At 48.9% G+C, this 24,034-nt stretch overlaps 1 protein-coding gene across 3 annotated transcripts in view; it reads left to right on the forward strand.

Annotated features, from left to right (window-relative positions):
* The window catches only part of LOC102066332 (vascular endothelial growth factor receptor kdr-like), a 132,674-nt gene that overhangs the window by 31,638 nt on the left and 77,002 nt on the right, over window positions 1-24,034 (forward strand). For all 3 annotated transcript variants that reach the window (XM_074551742.1, XM_074551743.1, XM_074551744.1), the window contains exons 2-4: window positions 5,855-5,951; window positions 9,709-9,911; window positions 20,578-20,705. In XM_074551742.1, the coding sequence (XP_074407843.1) occupies window positions 5,855-5,951; window positions 9,709-9,911; window positions 20,578-20,705 (428 nt within the window). The remainder of the gene's footprint in view (window positions 1-5,854; window positions 5,952-9,708; window positions 9,912-20,577; window positions 20,706-24,034) is intronic.

The following is a 24,034-nucleotide window of genomic DNA, read 5'->3' on the forward strand; positions in this document are numbered from 1 at the left end:
AAAATTGGGAGTTTTGTCTCTGACTTACAGCCAAGACCTTCCCCACAAGAGCCTCCCTTCCCCTCTGCTGGGAAAGTCAATGGCAGCAATAACATTTCATTTAGAAGATCTTGCGTTGTGCATAGAGAGCACAAAACATTTCATTAAAGTCGAGGAGAATCAAAAATCCTATGTTCAAATTCACAACAAAAAGAGGGGTGGAGATGAGTCTCTTTAGTTATTTGCTACTGTCTTTTTAAACCTTTAAAAATAATAGAAAACCACTTGAGTGTAACAAATGAAAGCTGATTCCAGGAGCTGAAGACTTAATAAAAACACCAAATATTGCAAGGCTTGTGATCCAATAATGCTGGCAGTGCTGTGGTGCCTTCTCTTTTCATGGGGGTAACCTTGAAATAAATCCTAAGATGATTACAGGCCATTGGTTTAAACACACATGGCTTTTCAGTGAATCCCTGAGCTTTCCAATTCCAGCAAAAATAGATTTCCTTGGGGATAGAAGCATGAAAATGCCCTTTGAAAGGGACACCTGCTCATTTCCAGGTGTGCAGCTGGGAGGGGAGAGCATTGTCCTTTTCTGGGAGTCATTTCTGCAGCAGGGGTTGGAGCGTCTGCCCTGCCCAGGTTTTCCTGGGAGGAGAGGACAGCTCTGCCTCTGCACCCCCCTGTCACTGGTGGTCACCTCTCACTGGGCACAGGGCAGGGTGTGGTGTCTGGACAGCCCTCAGTGTTCCTGAGGGTTCCTGGAGCTTCTGGCCCAGGCTCTGCCAGGCAAGCACAGCTCACAGGAGCATCCTCAGCAATGGCAAAGCAGATTTTAAACGCTGAGTCAATGCAGAGGGCAAAGGCCCCCATCATGGGGAATGCAGCTGTGGGTTGGAAGTGCTTGGGGAAAACTTCCCCTCTAGACCTGCTGTGGTTTGAGTGCCTCTCTCCCATTTCCTGTGCTCAGGAGGCTGCTTTGGGTCAGGTTGTTTGCTCTCTCAATTCTCCCTGTGTCTTTTGAGTATAATAATTTGTCAGTGAAGTTTTAAACTCTTCATCTTTTCCTGTACTGTCACCTTCCTTCCCTGACTCAAATCAGCTCCAAACTCTGACTCCCAGTCCCTTCCAAGGGGCCCTGAGGTGCCCTGGGCCCAGCTCTCTGCACAGGAGTGACTTTACACACGTGAGGAGTCCATGGAGCTCACCCTTGTGCATAAAGCTGTTTGAGTGCCCAAACCCTCATGCCATCCCTGCCCTAACCTGCCTCATTTTGCTGCCAGCACAGCCCTCTCTGCTCTGCCCAGCAGTGATTTCCTTGTCATCTGAAGCAGAGGCTCTGTGGGCTCTGCTCCCCCAGCTCTCCCTGTGGCCAGAAGGGAGCCCCAGATCCTTAATCAGGGATCACATTGAGCTGTCACTGAGCCACACCCAGGCACAGCCAGGCTCACAACCATCTGTGAGAGCTGTGCCAGGCAGAGCTGCAGTGCCCAGAGGATGCCTGGAGGAAGGCTGTTACAATTAGGAACAGAGATTAAAAATACTTTTTATCCGCGCTCACTGCTGGGCCCAGTATGGAGCATCAGGCTGTGCGTGGGAGGGATCTCCCTGTGCCAAGTGAGATGGAGTTGGAAACCATCTGACAGAGAGGTGAGGGAGGTCACCCATTACCCTCTGCCTGGGGAGCCTCCCGTGTTTAATGTTGGCCCTGCTGCAAAATCAGATAATCCCAGGAAAAGCAGTTTTCAATATATTTTTCTCCCCTGGATAATGTATCAGTCAACCTTTCACATTTGGCTCCCGAGGATTTGTGGTTGTGCTGTGTTTGCGGTTTTCAGCGCCGAGAGCAGAATGTTAAAGCCTGAACTGGAGGTAGGAATGAACTCCCAGATCAGAAATGGTGCAGTGAGGCTCTGGGCAGAGGCTCTGTCCTCACCTGTGTTGGGATCTCTAGCTTGTCACAGTGACCCTGAGAAGAGTTAGAAAATCTCTTTTCCCAGCCTGACGCTTGAAGAAGGAGTCAGGGCTCTTCATTTCTCAGTCTCAAGGTTGTTTATTGTATCTTATCTATAAAATTCTTTCTCCTGCCCTGCCGAGGTCCATCCAGCAGGACAGTTCCAGGCACTCTGCCTGCCCCCAGGGCAGTGTTATGTCTTTATACTAAAAACTGCGTGTACAATGTTTACAATTACTCTCCAATACCCATCACCTATGTTAGACAGTGAGCTTCTACTCTAAACCAATCTGTGAGTGCCACCATCACAGCAGAAGATGGAGGCCAAGAAGAAGAAGGAGAAAGGCTGGACACACCCAGTTCCCTCCATCTTGCCCCCTGAACCTCTATTCTAAAAGCCCCAAAATCTACTTTTCCACCTTGTGACAAATTCACTATTATTCTACTTAATTTGTCATGGCTTGCAGATCTTCATCTAAGGTTGGTAATTTGCTCCATGGGTCATAATCAAACCCACAGGCATTTTGGGCTCTGTGCCAGGGTCTCTGAGCCCCCTGGCAGGGGTCTTGGCTGCTCAGGACAGCCAGAGGGATGTCCTGGGCCCTGACAACCTGGGCTCTTTCCAGGGGCACTTCCAGGCTGGAGGTGCTGCTCTTGTCTTGCTGGAGTCAACTTGGGCAGGCAGCAGCCAAGGCAGGGCAGGGAGTGAGGAGCCTGAGCAGAGGTGTCCCTCCCCTGAGCAGCCTGTCCTTCCCCCATGGCTCACACAGGGGATGTGCTGCTGAGACCCCTTTGTGCTGCTGAGACCCCTTTGTGGCTCTGAAGGAGACAGAGCCTCTGCCAGAGCTGCAGGATTGTCACTCCAGCGCTTCATCCCAAACCATGCCAGGGCATGGATGCTGCACCAGGAGCACACCCAGAGCAGGGTCAGCTCCACAGGGGATGGCAGGGACAGCTGTGGCACCCAGGACTCTTCTTGTGGCTCTCACAAGGAGCTTTGCCATGGTCATGACACAGTAATGATGGCTCGCTTTTAATTTTATGTCCCTTGTTGCCCTAGAGCAGGACCAAAATTATTTATCAGGGAGGAGAGGACAATGTTCTCTTAGCCTGGGCATTGGAATCTGAGCAGTGCAACCAGAGCACTTCAGCTGCAGCAGGACCCAGCCCAGCAGGTCTCTTACCCCACCCTGGGTCCTGGCTTAGGGACAAAGGCTGGGGAGCAGGGCTGTGGAAAAGAGGGGGTGCACTGCCAGGAATGTGCTTGATTCTCCCTTGCAGCATCCTAACACCTTCATAAAAGCGTGAATCTCCTCAAGCACACACAGCAAATATGCAAGTGGAGCAGTTCCATCCTCCTCATCCAACACACCCTGGGGCTATCCCCAGCTTTGCCTCCTAAAAGTCAAGTCTAGCTCTAAAGGGGCCAGGGGATGTTAGGGATATTGTGAGGTCTCACTCTGCCAGTTTGGCATTAGGTGTTCTGCCCTAGCACAGCCTGACCTTGCCCTTACAACTCTCTCTGTTTTGCCCTCAAAATGTTCTTTTCCCAGCCCACTCAGCAGTGGTATGGCAGAAGGGGCACAGGTTGTGTTTATATAAACCCTCTGTCACCTGCCAGCAGAGACCAGATGTGTGTGGCACAGGAATTCTCCTCCTGTCCTCTGTGGAGTAGAAAAGCACTGAAATTCCGCTTTGCTTATTCTGTTCTTCAGCTCCCGAAGCCAAAATAAACTTTGGGCAAGAAGTAACTCAGAAGCAAAACCAGAATAATTGAAAAATACTTTTCTTTCTCTTAGCAAGAATGGTGTCAAATGTTGTAAAAGCCTGAAGATTCTACAGTCAGAGCAGAGCTCAGGCTCTGACCCCAGGCCCTCTGACAGTGCCACACTTGCTCATGAGAGCTCCAGAGGCACCAGCTGAGCCCCCCCTAAGCCCTAAGAACAACTGAAGGCACAACAGGAGAGAAACAATTTTGTTTCAAACCCCAGGATTTTCTAAGTCCTGGCTGAAGTCACAGCATCAACAGCCCAGAGCAGATCCTGGGAGAGCTACAGGGACCCCAACCCCCCTCAGCTGGCAAATTCATGGCATTTGACAGACAAATTGGGGGCTGTTGGCCATATCCTGGAGCATTTTTGCAAAGCTCAGCACAGTCAGTCTGAGGGAGATGTGAAATGCCTCAGCACCATGAGAGAACCTGTGCCAAGCTCAGCCCATTCCCAGTGGGAACTGGCTCTGCCTGGAAACCAGAGGGGCCTTGGAGCCAAGAGCAAGGATAGGCTTGCCTGACAGTGGCTCCTCCTGCAGAGTTTGGGGCTTTTTCTGTTGGTTCTCAGCTCAGTGTGATGCTGCTCCCTGTGTGTGCCATCCTGAGGGTGTTGAGGAATGGCAGTGCTTCCCAAATAAATGGGAACTGCAGGGCTGGAACCCCCAACTGCTCTGCTTGCCCAGTGTGCCATGCAATGGCAGCTTGGAGGTGCTAAATAATGTCCCACAGAGCCACTGGAGGGAGGTGGGGTTGGCCAGACACCAACTTCTTATTCTGCAAAGGACCTTGGAGATGGAGCAGGGAAAGTGGGTTGGATCTGTCTCTGGTGGCCAGCACTGGTTCCAAGTCTCAGCCAGGGTCTGTAGGGAGGGTCAGGGGCTCCAAGGGCAGTCCAGCACCGTGGTGCCTGAGCAGGATCCCCTCTGGAGGACTCTGTGGTGCCATGAGGTTATTTGGCATCTGCTGAGTTCCTGATAGGAGCTCCAGGAGCTCCTGGAAGAAGCCAGAGACTCCAAAGTGGGAGTGAGTCACTGCCCACACTGATGCCAGGCAGAGAGCAATTTACTGAAATCAAGCAGCTCAGAGATGAGAGCAGAGAGGTGGGGGCAGCAAAATCACTGCTTCGTGCAGTTGAAAAGTTAAAGCCTAGTGTTTCTCTTTCTGCCAGATATGATATCTCCCTGTCTGCTGCAAATAATGCCCGTGCTGGGAGCCCAGGGAGGATTTCTGCCTTATCGAGGTTGAATCACAGGAGAAGAGAGAAATCTGAAGAGCAGGAGGGGAAAGAAAACACAGCTTTAATGTCAGAGCTTTGGAAGTGGAGATCCTTATCAGAGCCTGGTTTCTCCTCTCCTTGATTATGTTACTTTGAATTTGGACAAAGCAACCAGCCTGGCCAACCTCCACTTCTGGTTCTTCTCAGTTTCACTTTCTGAACATTGTCTCATTGTAGATGAACACTCAGATTGTCCCTGGGGACAGCTCCACAGGCAGGAGACATTTCCTGGGCCAGGAGATGATGAGAGAGACCTTTGTCACAGCTGTCACTAATGCCTCTAGTCATCAGAGACCTGACAAAATCACAGACTCCGCTGGGAGCACTACCCCAACCACAGTGCCCACAGAGCCTGGGGTTCAGCTCAGATCCAGGATTCGCGAATGTTCATTTGGGAATGGTCATTTGGGAAACACCAGGTCTTCCAATTTGCCTTTAATATCCCAGCTGCTTCACAGAGCTGCTCCCCAGAATTATTGTTTTCTTTTCTCCCATCAATTAAAATGTAATGTATGAGCTCACCCATCAAATTACTTCCCAAGGACCTGACTCCTTCCATTTTAATATGTGTGCAAAATCCTTTTGATACAGATCTGTTCTCCTAAATCTGCAATAATTCAGTAATAAAGCTGGCTCAAAACACTGCTGGCACAAATGCAGGTGCTTGGTGTCAGAAAAGAAAGAGAGGAATAAAGGAAACAAAAACAAACTGAGGGCATCTCCTGGCCAAGGATAAATGCAGCACTGTGTGGGCCCCCAAATTAGGAACTATTTACAAAACAAAGAGTTTGTCTCGAGTGCATTGTGCTGCTTTGACACCACTGAATAGCCCATCTAAACTAATGATGGTTTCTTCCTTTTTTTGGGTCAGGTCTCGCTGAGGAAGAGCTTCTTCAAAAACCAAGGCTGAGCATTTCCAAGGACCAAATCGTCATCTCACCAGGAGACACCCTAAAAATAAAATGCTGGTAAGGACTGCTCCAAAAAACGCTGGATTTTTGTCCTTGTGTTGATTGGTTTGGCCCAGCAGAGCTCCAGGACAGAGCAGAGCCTGATGCTGGGCCAGCTGGGAGCTGGGGCGGTGTGGAGGGAGCTGGATGGGCTGTGACAGAGCAGGGAGGAGAGTCGGGGTCAGCTTGGCCAAGTTCTTTGTGTTGAGTTGTTCAGGGGCCCAAGCAAAGCCCTGAGTCAGCACAGGGGAGAGCTCATGGGAGTGGGATGTGCTGTGCTTGAGGACATGGCTGGAAATCCTCTCTGAAATAGGGGCAGATTCAGCTCCTCTGCAGCTAAAATCACTCCTTTGCTCCCTGTCCACGAGGAAACAACAGAGATCACCAGGAACTGCCACCTAGCCCATCACAGACACTTAAATAAGCAGCAGTCACTGTGTGTACATTCAAAGCCCCAGCCAGTTTAAACATAACATGTTCTTTAAATCAAATTTAACCAGGATTTGTGAAAGACCAAAGTGCTGCTGCTGTAAATCACAGCAGTGCCTCAGTCATGCCACGATGCGTGCCACCAGCCATGCAAGGACCAGCAGGATTTTGGTGCTGACAGGGAGAGGATGCTCTGGGAACAGGGACACAGCTGACACATGAGGAAGGAGCAAACCCAGAGCACTCTGCTGTGCCAGAACATGCAGCAGCTGCTGGGTCCCACAAAAGGCCCCAGACTGAGATGGATGGAGGTGTTACTTGTTCTGAGTGGGATTTTTACACTTCACTGCTGCCAGAGGACATTTCTCAGGTTTTTCTCTAAGAGTGTTGTAGGAAAAAAGCCCAAGGTAACACAAACTCTGACAATTTCATTCTCTCTCTCACACACACATGGATTTTACACCTTCTTGCAAGGTTCCCTTGGCTGGCGCCACTACCTGGATGGTTTCCTGCAACAGAAGTAACTAAAAACAGGAAAAAAAAGCAGTGAGAAGATGAATCTAAGCTTTAGGTTTCGCTGACACATCCCTTCTGATTTTTGTCCCAGACTATTTAATTCTTTGTTATAGTGAAAGGTGAATGGGCTCAGACTGTGTAAATTTGGGATGTCTTCTGGAGTGTGAGGCAGCTTTTTTCCAAATCCCTCCAGCTTCCATGTGGCTTACGAGGTCACAATAACCTGCCAGTGGTATTTTTAGCTTGGCAAACAGCAAACATGATGGCAATAAAGTCCGAGCAGTCCTTTAACATCTCAATGGTGCTCTCCATAAAACCTGTGTGGACTCGAAGTCCCTGGGGTGCCCCAGGCCAATTAAATCAACATTTCCCAGCAGTTCTCCATCCCCCACCTTTTTAATCTGGAGGACCACCCTACTTTTCTCGTATCACCAAATCAATAAATAATTGAAAGAGTTATGAGCACTTCAGTCCCACATTGCTTTATGGATGCAAAGCAAGAAATCCTCATGACAGGTCTGAGAAACACAAAAGATGTGAGCATGGGGTGTAACATGGGACCAGGGCCTGCAGCACTTCAGCTCCTTGGCTCAGGTGATTCAAAACCTGGGAAGGGAAGGAAACTGTGGTTTCTCCATGCAAGATCCCCTGGATCAGCCCCTCTGGGGATGTGTGCCCTCCTGCCTCTTCTGCCACACTCACAGGTTAGCTCCTGGCCCAGGGAACTCTGGAATTCCTTGTCCTGCCAGGGGCATTTGGGCTGTGTGGGGCACAGCACGGGGCACAGCCCCAGCAGGTCTGTAGGAATGTCCATCCTCCCTTCAACTCTGAGCTTTTGAGCTTCTTGGCCAAGATTTCCTGGTTTGTGATAGTGGAGCCAAAGCTGCTGCTGCCACTCCCTCCTGGCAGAGGTGTGAAAATCCCAAAGCAACAGCCAAAGGCTTCACCTTCCTCAGGATAATGTATGGAGGGGGAGAAAGACTTAAGGAAGCACAGGTGTGAATTCCCAGTGCTGCCCTGCAGAGCCACCAGAGCTTGGATGGACACCAGAGGGGTGTGGGTGACCAGGGGCAGGGACACAGTGACGTGCTGGGAGCTGTGTCCGTGTGAACTGGCTCTGTTCCCTACTCCAGACCAGCAATCCCAGTCCTGGAGTCACCAGTGACGTTGGTAGGGTGGGCCCGAGCTCTGGGTGCTCGGAAGGACAATGGGAAGCAGCTCTGACGTGGGGTGGGGCTGTCCAACCACCAGAACATCCAAGAACAAGGGCGAGGCTGCTCAGCAGAGAGGATATTCCCCCTTTCCCAGCGCTCCCGTCAGCCTGGTGCTGGGAATAACCTCAAGGGCTCCACGTCCGCCTCCTCTCCAGGAAGGCGACAGGGGGACGGGCAGGAACGAGGGCCAAGAGGATGTTTGTGGAAATGTCACTGGATGTCCTGGTAAACATGCTCTGATTGCACCTATTGCACCCCTGCAGGCCGCTGGAACTCTGAGTCCTTGGCTAACTGGGAATTTCACACTTTGGGCATTGCCATCTCAGTCCTGGGTCAGCATGTCTGGATTTCTCTCTGGCAGCACCGAGCTGGGGAAGTCCAGGGGTTCTCACTCCTTCCTCAGCCCAGCAAAGGCCAGTGGGAATTCTCTGAGTAAGAAGGGAGCCAACCCCCCTGTTCTCAGGAAGAGTGCAAACACACACACAACTCCCTCTCTCCAGCACCAACTTCTTCTCCAGGAAAATCCACAGGAGATAACCCCCCAACCCACCAGTTTCCACACTAAAAACCAGTTTGTTACAAAAACCACCATCATCTTCATCTCCTAGGCCTGTGTGGTAGCTCTGGTCCATCCCCAGAGCCCTGAGAGGGAGCTCCAGGAGCTCCTGCTGCCATGGCCTGATGCTTCCAGCACATCCAGCTGTGACTTAGATCACCTGGGAGCTCTGGGTCTCACAGCAGGTGACACCCAGGCCCCGCTTTTTGTCCTGAACTCCATGGAATTGCATTTTTCATGAGCTGTGCTCAGAGATTCAGCAACAGAAGGGTCAGGTGGGGCGAATCTTTCATCCTCTGCCCTCCTGGCTTGATATTCTGGCTGCTGCCACAAAGGGAATTGGAAAAAATGTGTCCTGAGCAGATATTCCCAGACTTGTAACCTGATTAGTTTCAGGCCCTTCACAAAAATCAAGACTGAGTCACTGCTGATTAAGCAAGAAAGGAGATGAAAAATTACATAAATATCCTCATCTCTCCATGCAACCTCAGTGCAAGAAAATATACATTAATTTAGCAGTTAAAATATGTAAAATCCTCCTCCTTGAACAAACATATAATTTTATCTGATGCTTTGTAATGTTTGAAGTGGCTAAAATACAGTGTTATAGAAACAAACTTGTGTTCAGGCAGTGTGTTAGAAGAGAAATTAAACTTTTCTCCAGGAGCTTGCTGCAGTTCCCAGGGAGCATTTCAGGAATGTCTGGGGAACAGTATGGGGTGATCCAGCTCAGTTTCTGATGGGTGGAAGTGCAAACAGGAAGTATCATTCAGGTTTGGTGTGTGGAGGGGTGACTCGTGGGTTAGCTGGTGTAAAGTTTTCTGGGTCTCCTAGGAGGTTGGGGGAGAATAGGGCCAGGGAGATGAGTAGGGAAAGTATTAGTACAAATCCTAGAATGTCTTTAATAGCATAGTATGGGTGGAAGGGGATTTTGTCGCAGTCTCAGTGACCTTTACAATTTTTTTGGGAGTGACAGTGGTAGGAGCACTGGGAAGACTGGGCAGGAAGAAGGCCCATTTTTGCCTGAATGCAGTGTGATTTGGATGTGTTGTGCTGGCAGGGGAGCCCCGTCGGTGAGCTGGCAGCTGAGGGAGGCCAGCCCGCGGGTGCACGTGAGCGGCTGCCGCGACGCGCCCGGGCTGGGCTGCAGCCAGCTCATCCTCAGGAGAGCCACGGCCAACGACACCGGCTACCTCAGCTGTGCCCCCAGCAGCACCCCCGAGCACCAGGGGCTCGTGGCCAGCATCTATGTCTTTGTCCAAGGTAAGGATTCTGCTTTTTCAATGGTGGTGGGCTCTGGGAGCTGCCTGAGGCAGAACCAGCAGGGCAGGGGCTTCCACCTCTCCGCTGGCCCAGGAGGGAGCAGAAGCTCTGACACCCTGAACAGACCAAATGCATCTGGGTGTTCATGGCAGCTGAATTCTCAGGGACATGGATGTGAGAACCAGATTACCCATCCTGTTCAGTTCCAGGACTTGAAAGCTGGATTGTCCCATCAGTTTAGTGTCCCAAATAACAGATACTTCCTAAACATCCTTTCCTTTTAAGAATAAATTCTTCAATCCTAAAGGACTTTGCTGTCACATTGCTTTTCCAAAGACTCATCCTGAATGCTCAAGCCCTCTCTCTTTCCCTTCCTCCCCTTCCCAGCAGGATGCTTTGTAATTCCTCCCCTCCTACACATTTGTCCCTATATCTGTGAGACATTCCTAGCAGAGCTGGGTGACCGCATTGGATATATTTTACTGTAAAAAGTGTCCCATTGCTCATTTTTGTTCCCTTTGAGCTGCCTCTCCCCCACATTTCAGAATCATTGAGTTCAGATCCAGGAATTAATGGAAGCAGGAACTTCAGAGGAGCATGGTCCTCTGTGATTAAGTGAATGCAACCTATTCAACCACCATTCCAATAATGGGAATTTTTGTTAGAATATTCCCCCCAAATGCTGAGTTTTTTTCAAATCTACTTGACAAATGCATTACTAAACACTGAATCATCTTGGATCTTCCAAGCTGAGACTGTGACTCCTCAGATGAAGGAGATGACTTTTAGTGCCTTGAATAGGAGATGACATGAACTCCTCTGGTGCTGGATGGGCTCAGCCTTCGCTTCCCCACAAATAATCATGTGAATTAATTTCATTTTCCTGGTAAAAGCCAATTTGTGCTTCTTTGAATCCTCTTACACAAATGCTGCAGAGGCAGTGAGTTTGTCCGATGGTATTTGAAGAGAGCTGCAAACCTACACCTCCAGAAAACAAAAATCTTTGCTCTCAGCTCTGACTCAGGGTCTCGGGGTGTTGCCAATGATGGTGAAGCAACACAAGAAGTGATTTCCATCTCCCAGGGGACTCTGATATGCCCACACAGCTAAATTCAGCTTTTGCACCTCCAGGTGAACACACCTGCTCGATTCATGTGGGTGACACTTTCCTGCCTGTTGAAAACAGCCCCATTTTACCCTTATCCTGCTTTCCCAGCAAGTTTTCCTCTAATTGGAAAGTGGTTTTTTGGCATTACTTCTTAGTTCCTGAAGTCTTTTTTTTTTTCTCCCTTTCTATTTCCTCTCTCTGTTTTTTTCTTGGTGCTCTGGTTGCTTTATCCACCCTGGTTCTTGTGCTGAGCTGTTTCCTTTTCCCATTACACCCAGCTCAGATGCCCCAGGTCCAACATTGTTAACCCAGCCTGTCCCACGCTCCAGGAAACTCCATTCTCTGTCCAGATTCAGTGCCCTGGCTGCCTACCCAGCCCCTCATTACTCTGTGGCAGGAGCACGTGCAGGAAACGTTGTGGACCTTTTGGGACTGCCTGAGCACTTTCCTGAAGAAAATATCCCAAGTTATGAAATGCCTCGCCAGGGATGCTCTTGGAACAGAGCTGATCTAAAAAAAAAAGGCAGGATGTGCTCCTGCTTGCCAAGGTTCTCCTGACAACCAGCACAAAATCACCCTCTCAGGTGCACTTTAATTGTGTCCCACGTCCTCCCTGCTCTAAAAGCTCTTACTCAGACTCCTGTGCTTGAAAAGCCATGGAAGGAACAGTGTGTGGAAAATCTTCTGGCTTGTCCTGTGCACCCCAAAGCAGAGCTCTGCCCCAGGAGCTGCAGGTTCCTGCTGGGATCTGCCCTGCCAGGCTGAGGAAGCTGCTTGGCCTGTGAAATTAAGCTATTTATACCTCAGCATGGATCTGTCCTCAGGGCATGCTCTTCCTGCCATTCGGTTCCTGTGGATATTTGTTAGAAGCCAGCAAGCTGTCCTGGGGACCAGGAAACTGCTCTGGACTTAAACAAGGAGTTCAGAGCACACCTATGGATTTCTTCAATATCTAAACATGCCTTTTGAAGGAAATTGTTGTGGCAGTGTCTGGGCAGCACTGAGAATCCCATCAGCTGTCTCCAAGTGAGGGAACTCTCAGATCCTGGCAGTGCCAGACAGGAGTGAGGCCCATAGCTCATCTCTGTGGATGTTTTGTGGTGAGAGAAAGTGCTCAGGGGGGTGTTTGTGAGGCTGAGCCAGGTGCAGGCAGAAAATGTGGAGCCAGCCCCTGAAGGCTGCAGATTCCTCTGAGGTTACAAGCCATTATTGCCAAAAAAGGAAGGGGAATGGTATTTTCCCTTCATTCCTGGCTGGCTGCTTGACACCAAAATGAGAACACGATTGTATGGGAAGCCCTGTTATTGGCCATTATTTCCTGTGCTGCTCCTGCTTTCCCAGCCTCCCTGGAGGGCTCTGGGAGCTCTGGCAGGACCTGGCATTCACAGCTCTCCCTGTGGGGTGGTGGAGCTGTGACCCTGCTCGTCCCTAGGGTCAGGAGGGGCAGCTGCCACCCCTCAGCTGTGCTTGGGCACTGAGGGAGGCACAGCTCAGGAGCTTCATCCTGAATTAATCGTTCTTTTCTGCCTCCTGCTGCAGCTGCAAGTCCCAAGGACCATCACTAAAAGGAAGACAACCCCTTCTCCCTGTTGGAAATACAGAGTAGCCCAGGGCTGGAACAGAAATAGTTGGGAGTTCTTAACAGAGTTAATTCCACCTCAGCTCTGAGGGATAATCTGTGCAGGGAAAGGCAGGGTCTGGTCCCACACTGCAGTGGCAGCTCCATGGGAAATGCTGCCACAGCCACCCAGACACAGCATCTGCTTCCCTCTGCCTTCTGCAGTTGCCCCTCCTGACCTGGGAAACCTGCCTGGGAGGAATATCCCCATTTATTGCAGCCTTTGGGATCCCTGTGCCAAGGGACAGGGCAGGTGTGTGAAAATACAGACAGTCCTCTTGACAGTGCATTATCCATTTTATTATTATATTGAATCAAAAACACAGGACTGCTCCAGCTAGGAAAAAAACTATCCCAGAAAAAAACAGGTCAGCATCCACCCCTTATTCCATCTTTTCCATCATGCCAGGTCCCACATCCCACATTTTCAATATCCCATTGCCTTTCCTGTCTCACATACACACACAGACATTCCCAGCACACAGAAAATGTAACATGGCTTAGAGAAGGAGGAAGAAAAGGGCACATCAAGCAAAAAAATTCATTCCACCTTCTCAAAGGGCTACCCCAGGCTCCAGTCTAGACAGAAGTCAGGACTTGCAGCTCTCAGCTATTTGAAATACTGTCAGTGTCAGCAAAGTCAGAGTCCTGGGGGGGTCAGCTGGAAGAGCTCCTGGCTCAAGTCCTGCCTCAGCTCCATGTTCCCCCAGCAGCCCCTGGGTCACAGTCAAGGATCTGCTGCACATTTTGTACCCCTGAGTCAGTGATCAGAGCAAGGAACGAGCCCACTCAGTCCTGCTGCCTCCACCCTGTGTGAATTTAGTGCTGAGGTCACTGGAGCTGGGCACATCTTGCCAAAATGTGTCTGGAAAAGTTCCTCAGGTTTCCAGGCTGGGATTCCTGCCCACCCCCAATGGCATTTGCTCTGCCTTAGATGCAAGGCTAAAAGAAGCACCTCCTCAATGCATGGGGCCAGCGGCATCCTTCATCTTTTATGCAAAGCAGGGCTGTTATTCTATTTCTTGAAATAATTATGGCCATGATAGAGCTGCTTCTCAAGTAACTGCTTCAGAAACATCAGTCCCACCTCCTCTGGGAGTGGGGAGTGCAACAGGCCCAAAATGCTGTGTGTGAGCCCAGTGCTGGCTGCCACCAGGGGCTGAGCTGAACAGGGTGGATTCCCCAATTCCTGCTCATTCCAGGGGGGCTCACTTTGAACACACAAACATTTTAACAGTGGACAATTAATCAGTGAACATTTGAACAGTGTGTTCCCACCCAGAGCCATCAGCTACTGGTTTTTCACCACCTCAGTGGTAGTGAGAGAGGAGCACAAGACTGAGGGAGTCTCTCTTTGGTTCTCAGCACTGGTGTTCACAAGAGCACAGGAAATCCAGAAGATGCCCCCACAGAAAATTTGAGTTCTGGCTCCTTGTAAAGCTCATGTGAGAACAATGAAGGCACCAGCCACAGTGCAGCCCTGCCAGGAGTCCAGAGCACAAGGACTGGAAATCAAATTTGAAGCAAGACAGACATTTTTATGGGAGCATGAATGGCTGAGGCCATTCCAGAGGGAATAGGGCAATGCATCCAAGAGCAACTTGTCCTGCTGGAGCATCTCCCTGCTGGTCAGCCCCAGGGAAGGGCAGGAGTGAAGAGAGTGGTCCCAAGAGAGTGAGGAGAGGTGGTCCAAGTGCTGCACCAGGGTGGAGTTCACACCAGCCACAGCCCAGGGATGAGCAGCCCCTTGGCCTCATCCCTTTCCCACCATGAGATATCTAAAGAGGCTGGAAGTGCATGGAAGTGCCCCTCAGATGAGATCATATTTTGCTTCTGATGTTCTTTGAAGCTGATTCCTGCCTCCCTAATCCTCTTGACAGTTCGCAGAGATAATCAGAAAGTGAGAAGCAGAACTGCAAGGCTGGGGTGACAGCTTTGGGCTTTGGCTCACTTTTCCCAAGATTTTACCAGTGGGAACAGAGCTGGAGCTGCATTTCTTCTTTCTTTGAGGCTGCAGACTTGCTGCCAGACCTGGGCCAGCTGAGATAGGCAGCTGCTGAGCTGTGTGCCCTGCAGATGAAGTGGCTGTCCCTGCCCACAGCAGTGCTGGGAGGGTTGGCTGCACATCCCAGCTCGGTGTCAGAGCACACAGAGCACAGACTGTGCCCTGGGCAGGACCCTCCAGGACTGAGGGCTGCATCCAAGGGAAAAGCAGGATGCTTTTAGCTCTGAATCAAGGCATTCGGTGTCTTCAAATCACATCCTGCAGGGTCTCACTTTAAAGCAGAGGAGACTTGAAGGATGCGATGAGTGAGCAGTGCCAGCTCCTGGCAGCCCAGCAGGGAGAGAGGATCCTTCCCCATGGATCAAGAATTTCTAAATGAAAGCCCAAAGGCCAGAATCACACACACTTCCTCCACTGCTTCCTTCCTGGTTTTTATCCACTCAGTAGCTGCTAATTGCTGGGCCCTCCCCCAGGTGGGAGACCTGTTTTTAATGGGGCTTCAGGTAAAACTGGGGAGTATTTTCCACAAAGTCAAACCTGCCTAAAATCCAATGGGGGTCAGAATTTATAAATTCTTCTGCTGCTTGAAACATAATTCCAGACAAAGCACGGAGGCTTCTTTTTCTGTGGTGTTTTGTTGGGATTTTTAAAATATAAATCTTTCCATTTTGCCTTTATTTGCTTGGCAGCAAGAAGGATTTTGCTTCTAGAATTTTTGAAGTTAACACTTTTTAGAGTAATATTTTTTTCTCTACAAATATTCCTGTGTTCATAACAGTAATCTCCAGGGGAAGAATGCATTTCATTTGACCAAAACAGAATGCTTCATGTTGACTCAGAATGGCTTCTGGGGGTTTTGCAGTCACTTTTGTTTTGCCTAAAGAGAAAATATTCTGCTTTCTGTTTAATCTAAACATTCCACCACCAATTCTTTTCATTGGCCTGCCAAACTGAAAGGTCTTTTATTTTCAAAGATCCAGTTTCAAAACAAGTGCCTTTATAGGAGTTACTCCTGTACCTAGAGGCAGCTTTGATGGGTCACCAGGGGGAATTCAGCAGGCCAGGCTGTTTCCTTGTGAAGCTTTCCAAAATGCTCTGCCCAAAGTGTCACGGCACTGCTAATGCTGCTATTACTGTAAAGAACAGGTTATAAACCTCCTCTCGATGCTTTTTGACCTTGATGAAGACAAACTTCATGGGGATTATGTCAAAACATGAACTTAAAGAACCTGTGAAACTCTGTGCAGGCTCCCCAGCTTAGGTACGGCTGAGTGAAGAAAATAAATGGCGAGGGCGAGGGAATTATCTTTATCTGGAACAAAGCGAGAGGCAAAATGAGAATGTTGAGGAATTTCACGGACATGAGCAGCAGTGAATGGCTGTCCTCAGAGGCCATTTCGTGCTCATCATCCTCGGAGCTGGAGGCACCTGAAGGGAGAGGCGATGTCAGCTCCGAGGCTCGGCTGTGAGACAAATACCACCGGACAAATCGCTGTCACGGTGCAGGAATGAAAAAAAAAAACCAAATCCTGTATAAAATCCTGTGTGTGTGTGTGTGTGTGTGTGTGTGTCAGGAGGAGGTTGCAGAGGCACAGACACGGAAATAAAGAACTGTAGGAGAAACTGAGTCCACAACCTGCTGAGTTCAGCGCTGAGGGGTTTAAACCCCTCGGCTCCGGGCTAGGGAGGTGTGAGGGGACATCTGAGATTGCCCAGCTGAGCTGGAAACCCTCCCAAATCTCATCTCCAGCAGCAATTCATCTCCTCCTGGCCACTACAAGCATCTCAACATGAAGGGTTTCAGTGCCTGAAGGAAAACATTTGACCTTAGAGCTGCTTTTGTGCGCTCCGCGCTCGCCGTCTGTCTGTCCCCGGAGCCGGGCAGGCCCTTCCCGCCCCATCCCGCTGCCGCCGCTTCCTTGGCTGTGTTTGTGTTCCTTGCCGGGCCCTGCTGGGGAAACAGCAACACCCTGGTGTGCCTGGGCTTCCTGCAAACTTCCACTGACCTGGGCAGCCAGACATGCAGTCTGAGAGCCGTGCAAGGGCCTTTCCCTCGGCTCCGAGCTGCGGCTGCAGCTGATAAGTCCCCACCGTGCTTCAGCTCTTGTCTTTCTTCGCGTGTAACGAGCTTTGCAGCCCGCGGTAAATCATTCTTTTTAATTATCCCTGGGAGTTGCTGGGTATTTCTTTCTGGGTGAAATTCATAGGGCATTTCACCTTCCCAGCTCGGGAGGAACAGATGCGCCAAGCTACAGGGAAATACTCTGTTTTCATAAAGGGTTTCTTTGCTGAGGAATTTCCCCTCAGAGTTCAGTGCCGGTGACTGGGGTGAGGCCAACACCTGCATTTCCCATGCCACAGCTCTCCAGATTGCAACGCTTGAGTGCAATTGATTTACACCACCTGGAACTGGAGATCTTCCTCCAGGCTGAGGTTATCATTTTTAAAGAAAAGTGACCCTGTCCCTTTTGTTTCAAGAAGTTCTGTCTCTGAGAGACTTTTTTACAAGGAGTTAACTGATTGCTGGTGGACTGGAGGTGGTGAGCGTGGTTGTAAAGCTGGCAGTGACACTCCTGATGTTCCAGCAGATCATTTGTCCACGCCACTGTCAGCCTGAACTACTGAGGGGTTTCGGTTTTTTGTCTGCACAAACCATAACAAAGGTATCAGCTGGCAGTTGATTAGCTCAGAATTTATCCTTTGCCATTCTGTTAAGCCCCAAAGCCGAGCCACTTCATATTTGCTTATCTGCTAAGTGAGCAGCCCAGCTGCCTGGAAAGTGCTGGAAAGCCTCTCCTTCCCTTGCTCCTGCTTAGGAGGGGGTTTGGAGCAGCTGGAGCAGGACACTCAAGGTTTGAGTTCTTCTTCATGTCCTGGGGCTCTTTAGTGCTTGATGACTGAGATACCTGAGGCTATCCCATTCCTGGAAGTGTCCAAGGCCAGGCTGGATGGAGCTTGGAGCAAGCTGGGATGGTAGGAGATGTCTCTGCCCTTGGAACTGGATGGGCTTCAGGGTTCCAACCCAAACCATTCTGGGATTCTGTGACATTGTTTTTTCCTTCTGCCCAGAGTCCCACAGTTAGGGAGGGGAACAAAGCCTCCCTGGCCTCAGGGACAGACCCAGGTGCTTGGCCTTCCCCTGCAGCTGCCTGGCCTGTCACTGTCCCCGATGGCCAAAGTGCAGCCCTCACCTCCTGCATGGGCTCTCATGTCACAGCTGGAGCAGGAGAGCCTCACAAGCTGCTGCCACAGCAGAACCCCACTCCAGGAGCTGAAATCACAGAATATTCCAGGTTGGAAGGGACCCCCAAGGATCATGGAGTCCTCTCAAGTGAATGGCCCAAAAAGGGATCAAAACCACAACATTGGCTTTATTAGCACCCTGCTCTGACCAACTGGGCCAATCCCAGTGGCTCCCACAGGCATCCATCCACAGGTATCCCACTCACAGGTATCCCCACCTTTTTTAGAGCTCTGATACTGCAGATGGAAGCAGAGAAGGAAAAGCCCTTTCATAAGCAGAGAACTCTCCAGGCTTGGGTATAAACTGGATAAAGCAATGAGATAACACAAGTCACTAAGATAACACAAGTCACTGAGATAACACAAATCACAGCCATCTGCTCTAGGACACCTCACTGGCTTAGCAAAGAGGAGAACCCATAAAATAAAAATCCTTTTCCTCTTTTTATTTTTTTAAAGACAGTGAGATTGATGCCCAGGAGACCCAGCACCCACATTGATTAACAATCACCACAGCTGAAGCCATCCTTTCCTTTTCCCAATCTTTATCACCCAGAAACTGCCTCTTGCTGCTGCTAAAAGCATGGTGATTTTAAGATACCATCAAGATTTCAAAAAGTGATGGTAGAAATTCAGATTTATCTAGTTTGGCTTCCAATTCAGATTGTAGCTTATCTGGGATAGTTGATCTGCAGCCCCTGGTTGGACATGTGGCAATTCAGGGGCAGGCTGCTATTAAAAATCAGTTAGGACTGAAATGCAGCTTCTGTCACATGCCCTGTAAATCCCTGCTTCCCTTCCCATCAGTAACACCATACCTGTCCTGTTGTCAGCTGGAAAAAGGTAGATTAATGTTAGGTCCCCAATGTGAATTGGAAGATTTGGTAGAGATGAGTCTTGGAGTTTTGGAAAGATGGTGGAGAATGGGTTAAATAATTATATTTTTTCCTGAACAAAAAAATATAATTATTTTTTGAAATATTTTTGAGACATTATATTCTGTTTTGACTAAGATGCATCAGTCATTTCGCAGTTCAATATTTTCCTGCCTTTTAGGATTATTTAATATTTGCTTAGCTGCCTTCTTTTGATTTATGTTACTTCTTAAACTAACAGTGCTATTCTGAAATTCTTTCTAAAAATACTGGCAGAAATAATTTTAAATTCAGTGCTTCCACCTTTTCAGTCAAAATTTGATCCTGAATTGTGGATAGTTTGGTATTAGGAAGCTAATTTTTCCCCCAGCAGATTTCCTCTTGGCCCATATCATTATCCTATACCCTTTTCCATCCATTGTATACCCTTGTCCATCCCCTGTGACGTGGCACATTCCTTGACCTTCCTTTTCTCCACAGGACAAGAAATAATTGTGATTGCATTTCCCCTGACACCTTTTTGCACTTTGTTGCCACTAGACAAAAATCTACTTTCTCTGCTTTTTCCTATCACAAATAACCCAATGATCTCCTTTTAATTATCCAGTGTCTTCTTTTAAGTAGAATAAAAATATTGTCACATTTGATACCTCCCAGTGTGGCTCAACTGGAAAGCAAGACTGCAGAGGGATTAAGCTGCAGGGATAAACACTAAACACATTTTCATAATGTGACTCAACAGGAGAATTTTGCATTTTTGGGAAAGTGCACGAGTCACTGGAATGAGTATAAATAATTCCTATTTATTTTGGGGCTTGGACCAAACTACAAAGTTATAGTTCAAAGATCAGGTTTCTCAGCTCAAGGCTTGATTAGAACCAGGGCCTGCCTGACCAGAAAGTTCAGATGTGTATCTGAAACTTCCTAAATGTGGGAAGATTAGAGATCTAATGTTTTAATTCTAATTAATCTCTCTCACATAACGTTTCCTGCAATGCCCTTACGCCAAAGCACAGCCAGAATAAACCAGTGGCATGGAAGAAAAGCTGGCATAAAAAAACCAGCACTAGAAATTAGAGAAATCAGCCAGATTTTGGGTCTTTATCTGCCTTGGGTCCAGTGCTCATCCTCAGCCCCTTGTCCCAGGTGCTCACACAAATCCCACACCTCTGGTCCTTGCACAGTGCCTTTGTAAAACACCATCACCACCTGAATGTGGCCTGTCACACACACAGCTCCAACCAACACTTGCTCTCCTCCTGATGCAGCCCATGGTTCCTTTTGTCTGCCAAGGACAAAACTCCCAGTTCTCAGGGCTAAAATGAACCTCCAAACCCCACAAAAGGCAGCATGGCCACCCTGCTGTGTCCATCCCTGCCTTGGTGTGGTTGGGAGTGAAACTGGGGTGAGTTGAGGGGCAAAGTAGCTCCAGCTTTGCACCAAGCTGATTCTCTGAGGGTTAATTCCAGCTGACAACCCTTTTCCAAGACATTCCTTAAGCAACAGTTGTCATCAGTCAAGAAATGCATGTTGCTGTCCCCAGGTGAAGGACAGGGGGCTCCCAAAGCCCAGAAGTATCCTGAGCTGGTAATCCATGCAGTTTTCATGTGTCTGCACAGAAATGTGCCATTCTGAGCAATTTCTGGATGAACATGGGGCTAAATGCAATGGTCATTGGCTCCAACCCCTGTGTGACAGTGGCAGGGTGTCACTGCATGTCCTGACCCCAAGGGAGCCTTTCTGGGCAGCTCAGTGCTCATTGCTGTGCCCTTCCAGTGACTGAGCAGTTTTCCCAATCCGTGTTCTCTTCCCTGCAGACTACAGGAATCCATTTGTGGAGATGCACCCAGAACACCCTGACATCATCTACATCACAGATGATAAGAAAACAGTGGTGATCCCCTGCCGGGTCACCTCCCCAGACATCAAACCCAAGCTCATCCAGGTAAGAGGGGGCTTCAGAAAAGCTCAGTTCAAGGTCTAGGCTACCAAGAAAGTGGGAAAAACCAAAAATTTAAGGGTATAAAGCCGGGTAAATTCCATAAATAATAGCAAAGACCCTGAAAATCCACAAACGTGAACCTGTTCTTGCAGTGTGTTACTGTTGAACTGGGAAAAAGGATTTTTTGGGGATTAGGCTGAGTTGAGCACATTTTCTTTTATGTTGTGGCTTGGTGTTCCTCCATAAATTGGCAGAGGTAGATGACAAAGCACTATTTTCCTTCAAAATTCTTTGCATAACACCTGGCTCTCTCTGAAAGGTTCTCTCTTTATACCTTGAACCTCCTTAGAACAATTGCCCATTTTTCCTTCATTTCATCAATTCAAACCAAGTTTCAGCCTTGGGAATAGATGGCTCCAGCATCCATCCCTTTGGCAGCAGTTACACCTGAATGTCAAGGTCACAGCACAGTCTGTGCAGACCAAGGCTGTTTGGGATAATAAAAATGGAAATTTAAGGTCTGGGCCCTGATCAGTCGATAGAGTCACTCATTTAAAGGGTTTCAGAACTGCACTCCAGACTAGCCTGTCATGGACTGAGGAACAGGACAGAGGTCTCCTGGCTCCAATCCTGCATTTTATACGTCAGGAATTCTGTGCCCTTCCCTTCCCCTGCCAGTCTGACAGCTCAGGAAATCCTGAAGGGAACAGGAGCTCATCCTGTGCCCCTTTTCCAGCCTGTTCTGGAGGGACTGTGAGGGATGAGGCTGTTCTGGATATGGCAGAGAGGGGTCTAAGCATCTCTGCTCCTCATGGCAGTTCCATGCCTCAGATGTCCCCTTCTCCTGGGAGGCAGCACATGGAATCACGGGAATCACCCATGGCACGCTCCCAGTAGAGGTGCAGAGGGACAGCAGGGGCCTTATTGCTTTGGAGATCTCTAATTTTAAATTTCATCAGCAGGGATTAAAAAAGTGTGGAAAGAGGCTCCTCTCCAGTTATCATTTTAGGCTGGATAAGTGTTACCACCTCCCTCTCTGGCTATAAGAATGAAACATCCCCCTCTGATTTGAGCCTGCTCCACCAAATTAATGGTTGGAGCAGAGCTGCAGACCCTGGCAGCATCAGGGTGGCCTTGGAATTCCCATTTCCACGTTTATTATTGATGGACAGCCCTGTTTTTCCTGCTTCCCAGCTAAATTCCCAGTCATTTCTCCAAACACAAACTGCAGCCTGGCTGCTGGAATGAAATCTCCAACTGAAATGTCTCCCAGAAAAAGCTGTCCCCAGAAGATTTCCCCCTCCAAGGCTGAGCAGCTGGGGCTCAGGGCAGGGAGGCAGAGGTTGGGCACAGCTCCCAAAGGAGCTGGGACTGCTGGGATGTGGCACCTCGGGAAGCTCTGGGATCCAGTTGTGGATGGCACTGCTGGCTTTGCCCTGGCTGGGAATCCCACTGATGCCTCCAGTGACTGCCTGGAACAGAGGCTAGACAGGATTAAGAGAATAAAGTGGGAATTTATTTAAGGCCTTCAATAGCTTCACCTTGGGCAGTGCAGAAACCACCAAGGACACACCCAGGATGGATGATGGTCATGAGTTTTTCAGACAATTATAAATTTGGTCCATTTACATACCAGGGGTTAATCCTCCAATTCCAGCTTCAGGCAGTGAAGTCACATTCCCCCAAGTTTGCTGTCCCCAATTCACTTTTATTGATACTTTTCAGGGCCTGAGGCAGTAGAGTGTCAATCTCAGTCAGAATTGTTTTGTCTGACCAAAATGTGAAGGCAGTACACTGTGGATGGAGTTTAGAGTGAGACACTGATGCAGGGCAGGGTTTGAAGAACACAAAAGCTGCAGCCCTAAGGCAGCCCCACAGCGCCGGGAGGAAGCGGGGCAGGACAGGGGCGGAGGTGAGCAAGGGGGAGGAGAGGTGAGCCAGCCCATCAGACAAATTTAGAACATCCTCTCCTTCCAAATTTAATCTCCAGGAGACAACTGGACAGGGAGGACAACACTTCAAAGGGAGGAAAGCCACTGTGATTTCCTTCGAGCAGCAATGACGCTCTTTTGTTTGATTGTTTAAATAGGTATTTGTGAATATTTTATGAAGATGTTTAATCTGTGTGTGGTGTTGAAAAGGGCCTCCTGAGTAGGGTTATTTTTCCTTCCCCCTTCCTCCAGGCATTGGGGAGCAGAGCTGCCAAACCTTGAAGTTCAGCTTTATCACATTTTATTATTCTTGTGGAAAATGGACTCTTTGCCACCGTAAATTAAGTTTCTTATGTTACCATTATACTTTAAAATCATTGTACTCTCTTTAAACATGCTCAGAGAAAGGTACCTCCTGCTTATACTAAGCAGATCCCTGCTATCTCAATATATCATCTTTGTTATTAACAAATTCATGCTTAAGACACACAGCTCAGGCTTTTAATTTTGCTTAATGTGATTTTAATTCGGGGCAAAAAGAGCTTTTTCCGTCATGTCAGATCTGTTTAGTCACTGATCTGGTTCAGTGTGCATTTGCCACTTCCAGCTTTGACCTTCACGAGTGCTAAAGCATGATTATGCCTCAGGTTTCAGATCTCTTTCTGTAATTTTTCCTATTTTTCCTCATGGTTCTAAACAGAAATGCCACAGCTTGATTATTTCAAAAGCATTTACAAGAGATCTTTGTTTCCTACTGCTGTCAGAACAAATGCTGCTCCAAAAGACAGCGATTGTCTGGCTGTCCCCCCTTCCAATGCAGCATCACCAATTCCTCAGCCAGAATTCCTCTGGGTTTGGTCCATGCTGGAATTGTAACAATTGACTCAAACCAAGGCCAGCCTGGTCACTTGTGTGCCAGAGCCCCAAGCTGCAAGCTGTGTGGAACAGGAGGATTGTTTAAACTGAATCCAATTTAAGCTGTCCTGCCAAACCAGAGTCCTGACTGCTGGGAGACCAACAGGAGCTGCCCACAACAGGAATAGGAGCAAAACTGTTCCATCAGGGGTGAAATTCCTGCTTTCAGTCCCTTGGTTAGCTCCCAAAGCTGAAGCAGGGTCTCTCTGAAAAGGAGAACCTCTCCTTGCCTCACCTTTGAGCAGCCAGGGTGTGAGGAGGAGGAGGGAGAAGCAAATAAATTTAATTACCATAAGGTAACTGCAGGCACACTGAGGTTTGCCCAAACTTTTCATTTTTGGGGCAGAAGTGATCTCAACTCTCCAAAGAGCATCCTCAGTCCTAAAGAGCCTCCCTGTGTCCTGCTGGGAAAGCCAGAGCTACCTGTGCTTCCATTTCCCCACCTGCAAACCCCTGAACCCTCCCTCAGGCATTTCAGGGAGCTCT

This window comes from Zonotrichia albicollis, chromosome 14, assembly GCF_047830755.1.
Source record: "Zonotrichia albicollis isolate bZonAlb1 chromosome 14, bZonAlb1.hap1, whole genome shotgun sequence".
Lineage (NCBI taxonomy): Eukaryota > Metazoa > Chordata > Aves > Passeriformes > Passerellidae > Zonotrichia > Zonotrichia albicollis.